Here is an 18,277-nt window from a genome sequence, read left to right as displayed (position 1 = left end):
TGCATATTTAATCAAATCGAATTGTTATGGGATATGGGAAAAATTACTACAGTAGATATGCAGGCCGAGAATAGACAAGAACTGTTTAGATATGTGGAAAGGATTGTCTACAATAACACCCTTCAGTTTTGAGGAACTCCATCAGACCCACAGAGAAAAAATTTGCAAATGGTAGAATTATACACTAGTGTTATATTGGAAATTAACAGCTTGACTTGACAGGGACTCAGAATGTGACAGTGAGTGATAGAAACTTTCTGGAGGTGGGATTATGATTCAATGTTGATAATAACAAGACGAGAGTGGAAACAACTAAAAGTGAGTATATAATTAATATATAACTACAGAAAATCGTATTGTAGAGTTTGAAAGATGTATGTGCATAGATATGTGTGTAATTCTTCATAATGTATATGAGTGATTGGTTAAAATGTTTGAGGAGAGAACGAATACTAACTGTTTTACGGATGTGACAAATGCGTTGAGGGGAATTCAGTGATTAAATCTAATACTATCAAGAAAAATGTACACAGCTAGTAGCAGAAGAAATAAGAAATACAGTCATATCAGAATGATTTGGAAAGAAAACATAGCAATGAAGGAAACAAGAACTGAAATAAAGAGGTAAATATGCTCTTTAATAAAAGTAAAAATTTAATAAATTAGTTGGATATGCAATTGTTAATTAAGTGGATTAAGCCTCTAGGGAATACCATAGATGGTTTATAAAAAAATTGAATGTAAATGTAATAAAATAACTCTAACCTTCAAACTATTGTGGCTGTTTAATTAACTATAATTTTTGGTCATTCGATATGCATTAGATAACGTTAAAAAAATTATATTTTATAATAGTTTCATCATTTTATTTATATTAGAATGTTGTTTTATATCAAAGCTAAAATAAACTAAAATTGGTAAAATGTCGCCGTTAAATACGGCAACATTGCACAGTTTCGACGTCATAAATTGAGATGACGTGAGTTCACTGCTACTTTGGATAGACTATAAAATGGAAGATAACACCATTCTTATTATTCATTTCTGTTTTTTCCAATTGTCTCGCTTAATACATCCATAATTTTGCCACTATAGAGTTGTTAATCAGTCATCTGACCAACTAGAAGTAGCTCATTGTGGACGATTCCTTTTCAGTGCTACTACAACCATATAGTCAGTTTTTCGACGGTAATCCTGGATTCCCAAACTCTTTTGACGGCTCAGTATGTCTTGTCCACGTATCTGAACTATTTTTATCATCTGCTATGACAGTTTTCAGAAGTTACTTGATTTAATTGCGTTTTAACTGATACGGAATCCACAAATTTAGTTTTTTTGTAGCCAGATTTATATAAAAAGATGAAAATGGTTTTGTAGAAAATGCTCCTGGCTCCATACCAACTCCAGCTCCACTACTCCTATGCTTATCTTTGATGAGATTGTTTTTATTTTATGCGGTTGATTTTTCTATTTTGAGCCTTGGCAATACTACCAATACCACGTGTTGTTAGGCACCATCTCACGTTCCCAATTGAGTTAACTTTTTTAACCATAACGTTCCCCAGAAGGTTTTGTCATTTAAGTACAGTGTTGTTTACAGTGACTTGTTTCAATAAAAAATGGAGTTAACTTCGTTTTTACAACTTTCGACGTGGATTATTATCACAGGAGTGTAGCGTTGGAAACTATCGACTATTTAGTAATTGGCTACTTTTTACTGTCGACTATTTTCGGTCCGACTATTCTTTACAATCGACTGTTTCAGTCGATATACATTAATACAGAAGCATTTAGCAACTCTATTTTTCAACATTATTCATTACTGTAACAGGGTAAAAAGAACAAAATTGTGATTGTATTTATATTATTTTGATAACTATTTTCGATTTTTCTAAGTATCCCGATGTTTGTTCAAGCCTTTTGAATGTTAAAACTTCTTTCATTATAGTTTCAACGAATAATAATCTAAAAATACTATCGATTAACGATAAATAGAATTATTATTTTATTTAAAAAGGGTGCAGTAGTTAAATAATTGATAAATATTAATTGAGATAATACGATACAAATATTTAGGGGTCATTACTCCACTCCTCTTTACAATCAGATCAAATGTATATATTATAAAAATAATTTTACAATATTCAAAATAAAACTGCTCTTTTGAACATAATATAATCCAGTAATTCTTTCCCGAAAAAAGTTTGAGAACAAAACTTTTCATAATTTGGCTCAAAATATATATAGCAACCCTCGCTTATTTTTCATCGTTTATTATCCAACGAACATCTAGTGGTGTCGCTGCAACTTAGATTTCCCGAGTTATTTAACATTCTATCGAGTAAAAAGCCACGAACTCTTTCCCAAGCCCAGTATCCAGGATAGTTTTTGTGCCATTTCCATTGCGGTTTAAATTATGGACTTACCAGTTGTAACAACGTTGGCCATCAGACTTCCGGTATCGCTCAGAGCGTCCAGGCCTGGCCGTGGATCATACGCTGTCGTACTATCCACGTAGTCGGCCGAGATATCGTAACCCATCGATGAAGCTGGTACTTGGGTTTGACCGGGGTAGTACGTGTGAGTGTAGGTCCCCACGTCGTTGTATGTCGGGTACCTAAGATTTTTAAATGTTTCAAAATTAATGTCAACAAAATGGTGAAGGAGACTTTAATTATTTTTTATAATAAATTTTATCAACCTAAGAGTACATCTTTCTGATTCCAAATTTCTTCAAAAGGTGAGTGAAATGGAATAGATTGATGGAAACCATTATCAGATTCTATTTATGCTTACCCTCCATTGTAGCTGTGATGCAACTGATCGCTGCTAGAAGGCGTCTGTTGTTCAAACACAGAACTATCTGGAGCCGAATCGTTTTGTGCACGAAGCTGCGCCCTGTGAAATCGTACCTCGTCTTCAACCTTCTCCCGTTGCTTTTTTGACATTCGGCCAAACTTGACAGCTGGAAACAAAGTTAAAAATTATTGATATATACATCACATTTATTAATTTATGAAGAACTGTACTGGTTAACCCGAAAATATTCCTAACTTGCAAATATGACGTCGCACCCGGACATCAAACCGACTAGTAATTCAACGCTGTTAAAACGTAGTTTTTCGATTAATTACCGATGTTTATCGCTGCGTAACCAACGAAGAACTGTACGATGACCTCGAAATTAAATTAATCTATAAAGTTATCCAAGATTTTGCCTTAAACCCTGTAAGGGGGTGACTAAATCAAAGGAACGTGGAAGCAATACAGCTACTGGTTAACATGCAGGAAATCAGGAGATTGAAGCGAACCAAATCACCCGAATTTGTATAGCATATGAGTGTTACTCTTAACTTTACTTTAAGAATGTATCCCGCACTCGTATTGTTTTTGTAATGATTCAAATGCAATAGAGCGATAGTAATAATGTCATTTTTATATTAATATTAATACATTATTAGTATATTTAAAAACAAAAACAATAAAACTTTTAATAATGACATAAAATGGCGAAGGCGCACCTATTGTTTTCCCATCGCCCGCTTTGCTTATATAGTTCGGCGACCATAACATATTTCCATGTAAACTTCCTCCACTTACAAAACACGTAATGCGCGCACTGTTAGCGTTACATCTTGAGGCGTAAGGCGATTTTCTTAATGTTATGCCAACAGCCAACTAAACGAGAACTTCATATGGGTTCCATGTGCAATTTATGTAGTAAAATGCACAATAAGCTATGGCTTACAGTTATCGTTGCCGCTATGTGGGTCAATTACTCGGTGATGTCTTTGAAATTTTCCGAAGGAATTTTTTTCCTTAATGGCAGGCAACTCACAGGCGTAATTTGAATGCTGTCATTTTAAGTGATATTTTACGTTGTTACATTGAGGCTTTAACGGCACGGCCTGCTAAGATTAACGACTAGAGACAATGTTTAATAGGACACGATCATTTATGGCTTATCGGCTTGCAAGATATTGGTCAAAATGTAACTAGGAAAAAAGCAGTAAAACTGTTTTAAAATATTGGTATATCTGTTAATTTTAACTCATGAAATTAGGGATTATTGTCTTATTTTTGAACGATATGACCACCACATTAACACCTTATGAGTTATAAACACTTAACAGGTCAATTGAAATGTCCCCGGCCATAGACGGCGCTACTAGAATTAAATCCATATATTTTTCAGTTAGCCCTAACCCTCAAAAGATGCGTGTATACATTTGACAGCTGTCGGATCATTAGTTTGTGAAAAAATGGATAAAAAGGAATTTCGCGTGTTGATAAAATATTGCTTTTTGAAGGGAAAAAATAGAGTTGAAGCAAAAACTTGGCTTGATGCCGAGTTGCCGGACACTGCCCCAGGAAAATCAATCATCAAGGATTGGTATGCTAAGTTTAGACGTGGTGAAATGAGCACTGAAGACGGTGAAAGCAGTGGACGCCCAAAAGAGGTTATTACCCACGAAAACATTAAAAAAGTCTACAAAATTATTTTGAATGACTGTAAATTGAAATTAAATGAAATATCAGACACTCTAAAGATATCAACTGAACGTGTACATCATATCATTCACGAATTTTTGGGTATGAGAAAGCTCTGTGCAAAGTGGGTACTGCGCGACACTTTTGACCAAGAACAACGACGGGTTGATGATTCGGAGCAGATGATTTTTGCGTCGATATGTGACAATGGACGAAGCATGGCTCCATCATTTCACTCCGAATTCCAATTGACAGTCATCCGAGTGGACTGCACACGATGAATCCGCTCCAAAGCATGGGAAAACGCAACAGTTGGCTGGCAAGGTTATGGCGTCTTTTTTTTGGGATGCGCATGGAATAATTTTCATACCTTAAAAAAGGTAGGTCCATCAACTGCAACTATTACATAGCGTTATTGGACCGTTTGAAGGACGAAACCGCCGCATTTGAAGAAAAAGAAAGTGCTGCGTCACTAAGACAATGCACCGTGTCAAACATCCATGAATTGGGCTTCGAAATGCTTCCTCATCCACCCTATTCTCCAGATCTGGCCCTCAGCGACTATTTCCTGTTCTCGGATCTCAAAAGAATGCTCGCTGGGAACAAATTTTCGTCGAATGAAGAGGTGATCGACGAGACTGAGGCCTATTTTGAAGCAAAGGACAAATCGTACTACAAAAATGGTATCGAAAAGTTGGAGGGTCACTATAATCAGTGTATTACCCTTGAAGGGAATTGTGTTGAATAAAAAAACTAATTTTGCTATAAAAATGTGTTTTACTATGGTAGGTCGGGGACTTTTCAATTGACCTGTTATAATCGTTTATAAGCTACGGTGGTTTGAGAGAAACAATTTTGGTTATTTTGAAAGCAGCTGATAAAAATTCATTATCCGTATTGATTAAACGTTGGCTTTTCTGTTTATCGGTTGTATAATTCTGTTAATTTATTTTCAAAATGTACAGTCTTTAGGAAGAAACTATAATATAAATTCGAAGGGAAATGGAATATTTTATTATAAATGTTTGACAATTTAATGTAATTGAAACCATTTTCAAATATTTATGGATGACTTTTTCAAAAGGATATATCAAATAGATGGATGAAAAATTCTATGCATAACCATATAAAATCAAGAGAGTGTTTTTCGATAATTGATGCAATTTATGAAGAAAAAAACATATGGATCTTACCAGAATACTAAAGGCTAAATATTTCTGTACTGATCTAACACAGCTCTCAATATCGTCATGTGGTTGGTTAGACAGCACTGTACGTTAGAGTTACATTTTGAGAGATTTTGCTTGCAAAGTGGAATATTAGAAAAGTCCAACGAAAAATATTTACCAAATATTAAATACAAAAGTAAATTTTCTAATATTTCTCTAATTTCTTCATGTTGGTTCATACTTCCCCTGTCATGTTTTAGCTCCAGAATGTCTGAATAAATTGTTATAAAATAAGGCACCCATTTCACCTGTCATCATGTCAGCCCTTTGCTTTTACCATCTGATTTGATTATTTCGTTTGCGTTTTAGCCAAGGATCATATTCAGAAAACTCAGTATCTCAGAAAGATATATGAATATAAATATTCTATCAGGAAAAAAATATTGGAATTTAACACTAACTCGAACTGACGAATCACTGACAGCCTGTGTTTGGGTTTTTATCTTTAGATCACCTTTCTGATATTTCACTAGATACTAATATTGATGAACATGTTAATATTGAATATCACATATGTTTTTCACGCATCATTCATTTAGTCGTTTGCGTTTTGTTGTATATAAAAAAAACTTGACACTGTTGTGAATGATAAAAATCTGGGATCAGGATTAGTTTTTGGAACGATTATCAGTAACAGTTCATCAATTAGCTTCTATTTTCAAAAGGTCATCTTTCAAGGGAGAGCTTACATTACATTATTGCAAATCGAGTCGGAATAGGTTCTTAACAATACTTGGGTGCTTTGCCTTTATAAAAATTAGGGCTCCAAAAGAACTTATAGGCTTGAATAAATCTGTGCATCAAGAATAAATCTGATTTCGAGGTTAATTGTAGATGAAATGTACGATAATAGAGATCAATTATTGTACGACTGATGATAATTTAAAGTTTCTTGGTCGATAATAATTCATAATAATATGTCAATAATAATAATTTTGCCTTCCAGACACAATTATTGTAATGTATGAAAAATCAAAATAAGTTAAAGCGTGTATTAGTAAGTCATTTATAAAATCCTTACAGTGTCTGAGATAATTTTAATGATGCTATAAACAATGTTTTTAAATCCAAAGATGGTAGCAAAAAACAGATTATTTATGATTATGAAGAGTATGAAAATTGAATCTACAATAGCTAAATCTTGAAATTCAACTGATTTTTGACCTATACATTAGTTTTAAAGGATATTTTCAGTTTGAAGAGGGGAAGGAGCTGGGTCTGGGGAATACCGCGGGTAGCGAATCACCTCCCATTTTAATGTTTTCTGGTACGTTTTCACCGGTTTTGCGATATGTGGTCGAGTGTTGTTATGCTGAAGATTAACATTGTTGTATCGTTACTCGTATTCCGGCCGTTTTTAGCACAGTGTCCGGCTCAAACGTATCAATTGAAATCGATAGCGATCCCTATCGGTGGTTTCATCAAGTAACACCTTCAAATCATTGTCTTTAGTTATTTTAGCTCTCCAGAACTCTGTTTGTCTTCAGTGTTAAAATCGCTACTTTTAGAACGTCGGAACCAATATTTCCAGGTTGAAATCTATGGAGCATGTTGCCATAAGATTCACACAGCATTCAGCAAAAAGTAAAACTTTCCCCAAATGTGATTTACTCGATAGAAATCCAGATACTTTCAACGCACTGAAAATACCTTTTGTTCAGACTTCGACGAAATGACACATACTGAGAAGTAAAGCCAGTCAGTGAGGCTTAACCATGACAAATCAACAAAAATACCAGATGCAATTTAATACACAGTAACACCATCTGTTGTAAATTCTGTAAAATTCATTTATAGGCCTAATAGGAATCAGCGATTTATAAATGATAAGATGTTCCAGGATGCTTCGTTCTGATCCGACCTAATGCTTAGAGTTCATGCAGTATTTACTTCTTTTGAACAAGTGATAAAAATGCTAATAATAGCTCACTAAACTTATTCTGGTGTTTTAATAACAGAGAAAGTAGAGACATAACTGTATAGGGAATTTTGGACAAATGTTTCGCAACGTCCAATATTAGATGTCACTACTTTGAACTTATTATTTGGTTTAGTCGCTATGCTAAGAGCCACGAAGGCATTTGATTAAATAAAGGATAAAATGTTACAATTACTATGTAAAGAATATCAATGATAAGTGTATCACATATTTTTGGATTAAAGAAGTTTCTAGAATTATAACAGGGAAGGATGAGGAATTTGTTTTCAACATAATAAAACAAAAAGACAGAACTCTAATAGATCCTATAAAAGGCTCTAATGAATGTATATTGCATTTATTTATATTTATATATGTACGTAAAAAATATATATAAATATAAATCTATATATATATATATATATATATATATATATATATATATATATATATATATATATTATATATATATATATATATATATATATATATATATTTATATTTATATATATTATATATATATATATATATATATATATATATATATTTATATTTATATATATTATATATATATATATATATATATATATATATATATATATATATATTTATATTTATATATATTATATATATATATATATATATATATATATATTTATATTTATATATATTATATATATATATATATATATATATATATATTTATATATATTATATATATATATATATATATATATATATATATATATATATATATATATATATATATATATATACTTTTAATATTTTTTAATATTTATATAGAATATTATTTACAATTTTTTCAAAAATTAAATTGTTTATTGTTTAAAATTCATTGAGTCAATGCAGTCCCGTGCCGCATCTGAATGGTAAATTTTATTGAAGAACTTCACAGCAAAAATAATTTCTTTACTGGTGTCCATAGTAACGAATTAAACTGATAAATTAAATTACTTGAATAGGCCATTATAACCCCTTTTAGATATTTGACGTAGCGAAACTTTTCACCAGAAACTCCTATTGAGTTTTCTCTCTATTACTTTATGCTTTTAATTATCTTAAAATATCGAGAGACAGATACTCACCATCTCGACTCATGCCCAAACGTAGACATTTCTGTAGCCGACAGTATTGGCATCTGTTCCTGTTAACCCTGTCCACAACGCAGTTCTTGTTCCTCGGACACTGGTAGTTGACCACGGAACTTTGCGATCGTCGAAAAAACCCTTTGCATCCTTCACAAGTGATAACACCGTAATGGACGCCGCTGCTCTTGTCTCCGCACACCTTACAAGGTATGATTTCGATTTGTGCTGAAACAAAACGCCATAATTAGAATTAATAACAATGCTAAAAAACGAAATTTATTATCATTTTACACGTTGGTAAACAAACCCAGAGATAATTAATCTAACGAGAGCCGAGATACACTTTCGAAACCGATTATGGGTCAAGAAACTTGTTCCTTAATAATTTTTAAAGGTCGATATCAATAAAAATATTGGCGAACATATATTAAATGTAAAATATATGACCTTACCGAACACTTTGTCACTTTAGCCTAGTTAGTTGAAGTGTGTAAGTGTAGCCATTATTAGAATTGTATTCTAAACAGGTAAAATAAGGGTCTTATAAACGTTAGCTTCGACATTTTGACAATAATATTCGATAAAATGTCACTAAATAAAGTAAAAAATATGTCTTGAATATTATGACACCAGTGGGATATTGTTGGTTGCATAATGTACGCGGCAAATCAGATATATTAAACAAACTGACGTCAGTGCAATTCCTAACGAGATCGAAAATATAAAGGAAGCAATTCGTGATAAAAATAACAACGACTTTTCAATCATTATCATTCTATTGTTTTACGTGATTAAGAAGATACGGTTTATCTTTGAGAACATACAATAATAACATTCCGATAATGATATGTATTGGGTGTTTGATTGTATTATGATCTTTTTTTTATTTTAAAGATGCCAGACAATGAAAAAATTAGTACAAAATAATATTAATCAAAATATTTTCGACAACTTTCTAGCAACATGGCGACACTATATCGAAAGAACGATATTGGTTTGACAGCGATCCAATCATTGATCCATTTTCATACTTCCTTAGCATTTCAAAACCGTGTGCCAGTCAAGGAGTGCTACTTAGATCTTAACAAGAAGGCTCTATATCTGGTCATTACGCTGAGTGCGTTAGAACTTCCAATTCCAATTCGTGTGGCAGCCATTTTCCTTCCCATCACATGTAAATGTCTGAAAACAGTTGGTTCATCAAGTGCTGAACTGTTTGGAAGTTCTTTGAGAGCTTTTTTTTATTATTTAATTATTACATTGTTACTAGTCGTTGCCGACTAACCTACAATTTACCTTTATGATAACTTAAATCTAGGTATATAACTAGGAGGACCCATCGGCCCTATTTCAGTCTCTGGTGAAATAATGTTTATACATGTCATTGCTGTATTTTTTATTATGATGGTTTGATTCTTTTGAGTCTGTATCATACTCTGGTGGTATCCAAAAGTTGCAATACTTCAATATTCTCATGAGAATGGACTCTTTCCTCATGCCCCCTTGCAATTCTCTTGATTTCTTGACTGACTGTGGCTATCTGAAGGTCTCGATGTAGGTAGTCAGTCCTGTAGAATTTGGGTGCGCCCACAATACTCCCTGAGAGCTTGAACTAGATTGTCATACAATAAGTTTTACAATTAATTGTCTTCGATCTTTGGTGAATGTCTTCGATGACAGTTGGAATCCGAAGGTCTCGGTGTAAGCAATTGTTCCTGTAGTATCTAGGTGCGTCCACAATATTTCTCAGGACTAAATGTTTAAATACTTGTGTTATGTTGATGTTACTTCCCGCAGAACATCCCCAGGTCCATATAGGTCCATATATTCCATAGTTCCATATAGGTTTTAGTGTTTTCTTGTACAGCGGTTATTATGTATGGATTATTTGGATTTTCTTCTAAATAACCAATACATTTTTTTGTAATTTAATTCGAGTTATTTTCTTTTCTTTTTGATATGCTCCTTTCAACGATGCTTTGTATCGAGTTTCGTCCCAAGGGACAAGCTTGGTTGCCCTGATTTACTCTCGTTGACATTTATCCTTCATGTCTAGGTCCACTTATCTGTATTTATTATATTATTTGAATGCTATTGTTGCACTATCAAGTGTCGCAGTGTCGTCAGAAAATCTAGCTTTAGCAATATTTTTTAATTTGTAGTATGTTACTTTTATGGAGTAAGTAAAGAACATGATCCAAAACACTATCTTGCGATGCTTTTGTTTCTTTCATTGTTGAGCAAGCTTCTTCTTGTTTAGCTCAAAACACCCTGGCTAAGATGTAGAAGTTTAATCAATTCATCGGTCCTTAATCATAAAGAATATAACTGAGCAAACTTTTTGCTAATGAATATCAAACATGTAATTACGAGGGTTACTATTTATATTTCGGGAATTGGCAACACTGTTGTCATGTGAGTCCATCTGACGGTTCCATCGTAAAGTTTGACATCTTTGACTATATACTTACTGAGAACATTTTGTCGCACGGACGCTATTTGTTTATTTTATATTTAGTTGAAAGTTTCGTCTCGGCAAAAAATGGAATTGAATCGTGAACATTTTTGTGCTATGATTTTTACGATTTTCGACGTGGATTATCACAACAAGAGTGTATCAATCAACTTAATTTGACTTTTGGAGATGAAGCTCCATGAAAAACCACCGTGTATCGCTGGTTTAGTGAATTCAATCATAGTCGTAGTTCGCTGTCCGACGAGTTTCGTAAAGGTCGTCCAAAATCGGCTGTTATGTCAGAAAACACCGATGCTGTGTGCGAAATGATTAAGCAAGATTGTCATGTCGCCCACTGTGAGATTGAGGCATCCCTAAGCATTAGTTCCACCGGTATATATGCAGTTTTACAGGAACACTTAGCTGTGCGAAAGTTATGTTCGCGTTGGATCCCACACAATTTGACGGTCGCTCAAAAAAAGGCTCGTGTCGATCGGTGCAAAGAAATGTGCTTAAGAAATTCAATTGTGGTGCTTCGAAAGACGTTTATAAAATCGTGAGAGGTGACGAATCAAGAATATATTTGCGTATGAAACAGCAGTCGACTGTATGGGTTTTCCAAGGTGAACCAAATCCAACAAAAGTTGTTCGTGCACGAAGCACTTCAAAGAAATTGGTGGCCTGTTTTTTCGGGAAAACTGGTCATATTGCAACAGTGCCTCTAGAGGATCGTAGAACAGTACATTATGTTTGGTACACAACCATTTGTTTGCCAGAAGTCTCCGGTGAAATAGGGAAAACAAACAAGAGAGGCCGAATTGTTCTTCATCATGACAATGCGATCTCTCAAACAAGAGACTATTTGAGCACTCAAAACATCGAATTGATGGGTCATCCGCCGTACAGCCCTGATTTGGCACCCAATGACTTCTTTTTGTTCCCATCCGTGAATAATAAACTGCGTTGTCAACGATTTTCATCGCTCCAAGAAGCTATTGAAGCGTTCAAAAATCATGTTTTGAAGATATTTCATTCGGTATGGTATAAATGCTTAGAAAATTGGTTTAAACGTATGCAAAAGTGTATCCATCATCGTGGCGAGTATTTTGAAAAACAATGGAAGCACATTCGCAGCTTAACTATTTGTTTTTTTCCTATTCCCGAAATATAAATAGTAACCCTCGTATGAGTATCCGAAAACAGTTATTTTCTATAAAGAAATGTCAATATCACTGAATTTACCTGTTAGGCCAGGTTGTTTATCAGCTGTTTACGTTGATACTTCGTATTTTCATAGATGATCAAAATACATACCAATCATTGTAAAGATCTGAACGTCTTTCTGAATTTTTTCTGGAACGTTACGATTTTATGGTGGAGGCGTCGTGTAGGTATTTCGTTTTTATTAATTAACCGCGACACCCCCGTACGTCTTCGGATCCAATGGCGAAATACTTAAACTCTAATTATGAACGTATAAATAAATATATTTTGAAATCCGATCGGCGGTTCAACGAACCTCATTAATGAAATCAACATTTAGCCGGTCTTTTATGTAATAACGACTATAAAAATACACATTCTCATTAAACAATTATTCACTTATCGTTGCTTTTTATGTTTTAATTTACACTGATATACGATTGCAGAAACGGAGCTTGTTTTCCTTTTTTTTGTTTTAATTCAGCCGATTTAAGTTGTTGCGTCTTATTGTTTGTTTACGTTTTATTTTTGTCTATACGAATACAAAAACACACAAAATAAGTTACTTTCTTTTTTTAATTTGGTTGAAATTATAACTGATTTTTATTAGTCATTTGTAATATAAGTAAAAATAAACAAATTGATTACGTTAAAGAAAATATCAAATAAATTAATAAATAAGATTAACTTAGATTTTTAACACAAAAGAAAAACGTTTTAAAACAAAATATGTACATAATAATCGTTGCAATAATTAATTAAAAATAAACAAAAACATTATTTAACCTATCTACTACACGTATTTTGTATTTTACTATATACACACAATTTAGCTTAATACCTACCTAAACCTATATATCTATTTACATTATTATTTTAACTTCCACCAACTGATCATTTGGAAGTCAGTGCTGATCCCAAACAGTTATATTAATTTAGATTTGTTTTGTTGGTAATTTAATTTTGTGTATATGTCACAAAGTTATATTATTATTCTTGTATTGTTTGGGCTCGGCGTCGACTTCAAAAAAAGTGTTCTGACAAGCAGATCCTGATTTCCAATGGGACCACCTCGAAAATGCTAACTCTCCAAAGATGCGTGTATAAATTTGACAGCTGTCGGATCATTAGTTTGTGAATTATAGCATTTTGAGTGAAGCAACTTTTGTAATTGTGAAAAAATCGATAAAAAGGAATTTCGCCTGTTCATAAAATATTGCTTTTTGAAGAGAAAAAATACAGTGCAGGTAAAAACTTAGCTTGATGTAGAGTTTCCGGACACTGCCACAGGAAAATCAACCATTAAGGATTGGTATCCTGAGAAGAGGTTACCGACGAAAACATTTAAAAAATCCACAAAATGATTTTACACGACCGTAAATTGAAATTGAATGATATAGCAGACACTTAAAGATATCAACTGAACGTGTACATCATATCATTCACGAATAATTGGGTATGAGAAGGCTCTGTGCAAAGTGGGTGCGTCATATATGATAATGCCGATATGTGACAATGGATGAAACATGGCTCCATCATTTTACTCCGAAGTCCAATCGATAGTCATCCGAGTGGACCGCATACGATGAACCCACTCCAAAGCGTGGGTAAACGTAACACTCGGCTAGCAAGGTTATGGCGTCTGTATTTTGAGATGCGCATGGAATAATTTTTATTGACTACCTTGTAAAAGGAAGGACCATCAATAGCGACTATTACATAGCGTTATTGGACCGTTTGAAGGACGAAATTGCTGAAAAACGGCCGCATTTGAAGAAAAAGAAAGTGCTGCTTCACCAGAACAATGCACCCTGTCACAAGTCAGTGAAAAGGATGGCAAAGATCCATCAATTGGGCTACGAATTGCTTCCTCATCCACCGAGTTCTCCAGATCGGGCCCCCAGCGACTATTTCCTGATCTCAGATCTCAAAAGAATGCTCACTGGGAAGATATTTTCGTCGAATGAAGAGGTGATCGCCGAAAATGAGGTCAAACAAATGAAAGGAATTATGTTGAATAAAAAAAAAATAATTTTGCCAAAAAAATGTATTTTACTATGGTAGGCCGGGGACTTTTCAATTGACATGTTACAAATAGTAGCGCGAGTCAGGGCATATAAGCCAGATTTTAGCATGGCTATTAAGCGAGAGTTACGGTCTTTTTTATTGCAAACATTTCAGCTGCAAGAATAGTGCAGAAATAGCGGGTAGCCTAAAGAGTTTTTGGGAGACATATTGCAGCGCCTATAGAATAATCCAATAGAGGAGTTGGAGCTATCCGTACAAACAATTTCGTTTAACAAAGGCAATAAAATTTGTAAAATGCTTAACTATAAAAAAATTTAAATATATTTTATAATTTATTTAAACTGGACCATCTTCTGAGTAGGTGTATTTTGTGTACAAATGATTGTAATGATAATGCTTGCGAATATTGATTTGGCTGTGAGCCATAGGAATAACCAGAGGCGAAATTCTGCTGAAAGTCATTGTTGAAACTTACTGTATACTAACTCTGTCATATATGCTGACTTAGGATGCGATTTTGATAAAAAATATTTAAAAATATTTCGCCACCCTCGACATACCTATAGCATCCTTCACTGAACACTGACGTAATGAGGATCAGATTGTTATATTTTCTGATTATATTTTAACAAACAAATTTTTATAAATCCATTAACTCGACTGCACTAGATAAATATAATAGTTCTATGATTGTTGATTACTGTTTAATATATGTAAAAACAACCAAAATATTACGGTAAAAATATTCAGCTGAGCTGGGCAGAAAAGTTACATTTGTGCCTTTATCAATGAAAATATTAAATGAATTAACAAAAAACAATGTCAAGACATTCAAGAAAATATAATACAAATATATTAGAGGCAATAAATTGTTGTTGATTATTGTCATTTTCTTAATTATAACTAAATAAAGAATAGTTCGATAGAAGTACAGAAGAAATGTGGTTTAGCAAAATGAAAATGGATGTCTCAGGAATAAGATGTTAAATGTTTTAAATAAAAATAACTTTTGTATCGATGTATTTTAGCCGACAAGAAAAGTACTTCTTCAGAGATTCCCTTGATAGAAGTACGAAGAATATTTATTTTGATTGAAATCATTCCGATTTTCATGAATTATGAAGCGTCATGGTCAATCTCATTTGATAATACTACAAGACACATATATACAATCATGTATATACACAAAACTTACTCTACACGACTCTATTTTTAGAGATCAAAAATATGTCGTATTTTAAAACAATTTGAAAAAAGGCAGCAGCACTAGGTGAGGGTATTGTGAAAAGAGCTTGGCCTTGATAATAAATTTTTGAATGTAATCATGTCGGACATGTATCTATACTTTTTCAAATTTGAACATAAAATAAATCACTGGGTACGATAGCTTCCGAATAAAGTGGAAATTAAAGAAGTCCGTATATCAGCTGATATAGATAAGATCTTGGGAAAAATAGATGCGTGTATCATTTTTGGTTAAACAAATATTTACAACATAACCTTAACTGTCTTTGATACAATACTGATACAATTTCATCCATTGTCACATAGTCTCCAATGTAATGTTCAATTGCTTCATTCACAAATTGCAAACATTCGCCAATTGCTTCAGTGATGTTGAAGATGGAAAGCTACTCCTTATTCTCAGCTCGAAAATTCTCCATAACTGTTCAATTATATTAAGGTCTGACGATTGTTCTAGCTAGAGAAAACCCTTGATACTCTGATGGTTCTCAAACCAAGGATGAAACTTCGTGTATGTGTATGGGCGTATTATAATCTTGGAATATGGCAACGTTTGACAGCAATATGCTGGTCATAGTAAAAACAACTTCATCATTGAGGATGTTGATATCTTGAGTCGCAATAATCCGGTCAGTGATGTGAATGAGAGGGCAAGGTGATTACCACGATATTGCCGTCCAAATCATAATGCAATCTCTCCTATGCTTGACTGTAGTAAACCTGCAGTCCGGATCGTAGGCTTCTTTTGGGGTTCACTATACATAAACCTGTCCGTTTGTAAGAAACAATGTAAACGATGATTCATCTGACCACACCACTCCAATCATCAGGTGTCCAGGTTTTATGAACAGGTTTTTTGCAATCACAACCCTTTCATGGATGTTAGCTTTGTGTTGTTACTTTATGTTGTGTTGAGTTCCGTGACATTGTTGCCGCGGAAGTTTTATGTTGTCTGTTGTTCACAATCTTTTATCATTTATTCGCCCACTATTACTCTTTAAATATCTGAGAGATCACACGTTTACCAATCATTTGTTTTAACGGTCGCAAAACAAAGCGTACAATACATTGAAATATAACCTACAGGAATTGACACGTCGTAAACTGAGCGATATATAGCGATTGCTCAGTTGCCAACATGGAATAATATTTGTCTATCCCCTTTATATTCGATATTCTTCATTATTGTAACTCCACAAGAGTTGTTCTATTTAAATAACTGCTATTGCTTGAACGACTATGGCTATTTAAAAACTAGTAACGCTATCATTGATATAGGCCAGGTACTTATCATACATCCTCCGTATAGAGATCATAAAATGAAAACATTACTATTATTCATAGACAACAATACACCTACGCAATTAAATTATCAGCATTTGTAGGAGTTTACATTGTTTCAAAATAAACTTGTCGCTAATTTTGCTCGGAAAAACACGGAAACCGATCCGACAACAGTAAATTGTTATATAGTGCTGTTTGGATTAAGATAATATTGTTCCTTTCTTAAGAGACGCTTCGCCATATCCCATCACTCAGTTCTTAATAGATAAAACAGTTGGCTGCTTGATATCGATCTCGATTCGAAATGAGTATGAGTCTAGTTTAACAAAATACATTGTTCGACAAAATATAAACATGTGTTCTATCGCTTACAACAATAATAACAAAATGGTGCCGCATCACTGTTATGTTATCTAATAAAATAAATAATTTTTTGTCTATATGTGGTATGTATTTTTGTTTAATCTATTACTGCAAATACGTTTCTTATATCAATATCATTAAATATTGAGGCGCATGAACCCGATTCATTTGTTTAAACTCACTTCTCCATTATCTACTTTATCTTAATCAAAAAATCTACTTTATTTTAATTTATCATGACTTTTGATACGATATTTTACGTTTCAACCATTGGCAGCATCATTAAAAAGAAGCTACGTGTTTCTTCTCTCGTATTTAATTATAGTCTTATCATTGTCACCAAAATTATATACAGTGTGGAGTCAAGTCTATTTTCTGTGCTAATAGTTGTTTTAAATATATACGCTTGGTAGATTCTTAATTATAATTTCTTACAGCTTATTTTTTGTACTTATAAATTAAAATTAAATTGAACTAACCTAAGTTAAATTTAACATTAAGACTTTATGCAAGTTTGTGTGGCTAAGTTTCCTCTTTTATTTCATACGTGTTGTCTAGCAGTTGCGTTGCTTCTATATTGTTGTGACTTAATCGTTCTTCATGTTTCAGGTCTTGCAGTTTAAGTTTAAATGCAGTCATGCAGCTCATTGGTAGAATTATTAATAGATTAACTTTGATTAGTAACAAGTAATTACTTAGTGCAATCCCAAATAAACTTTATTATGGACTTATGTCGAGTTGAGCTTTTTGTCTAACATGACTCCAATTTAATCATCAATTTATTTTAATTAACATCAAATCAATTTAGTATCCATCATCGAGATGGATACTAAGGTATTTTGTTGATTTTGTTTGAGGAAATGGATATCCTTTAGGTTATCTAATTAGGTTTCTTTACGCTGCAACTCAAAATTGGAATTGGCAGATTTGTTGTTATTTTGATAAATTATGA

The 18,277-nt window shown here is 33.1% G+C and overlaps 1 protein-coding gene and 1 long non-coding RNA gene across 7 annotated transcripts in view; one reads left to right on the top strand and one right to left on the bottom strand.

Annotated features, from left to right (window-relative positions):
* Positions 1 to 18,277, bottom strand: part of Hr3 (nuclear hormone receptor 3 ROR-beta) — a 123,744-nt gene that overhangs the window by 11,857 nt on the left and 93,610 nt on the right. For 5 of the 6 annotated variants that reach the window (XM_076410976.1, XM_076410973.1, XM_076410972.1 and 2 more), the window contains 3 exons: positions 8,745 to 8,972; positions 2,797 to 2,965; positions 2,427 to 2,617 (listed from right to left, as the gene is read on the bottom strand). In XM_076410976.1, the coding sequence (XP_076267091.1) occupies positions 2,427 to 2,617; positions 2,797 to 2,965; positions 8,745 to 8,972 (588 nt within the window). Of the gene's footprint in view, positions 1 to 2,426; positions 2,618 to 2,796; positions 2,966 to 8,744; positions 8,973 to 9,199; positions 9,341 to 18,277 lie in introns of those variants that run through there. The other variant, XM_076410975.1, reaches the window with a different exon arrangement.
* Positions 31 to 18,051, top strand: LOC143200539 (uncharacterized). Its single transcript, XR_013006752.1, has 4 exons — positions 31 to 171; positions 223 to 318; positions 6,030 to 6,155; positions 17,935 to 18,051. It is a non-coding gene; the product is annotated as an uncharacterized LOC143200539 (long non-coding RNA).

The sequence above is a fragment of the Rhynchophorus ferrugineus genome, unplaced genomic scaffold (assembly GCF_030347505.1).
Source record: "Rhynchophorus ferrugineus isolate W39M unplaced genomic scaffold, kcgeb_rfMv2 rfM8, whole genome shotgun sequence".
NCBI classification, from domain to species: domain Eukaryota; kingdom Metazoa; phylum Arthropoda; class Insecta; order Coleoptera; family Curculionidae; genus Rhynchophorus; species Rhynchophorus ferrugineus.
The sequence above is the reverse complement of the archived record's forward strand: the minus strand, read 5'-3'. Positions and strand labels throughout refer to the sequence as shown.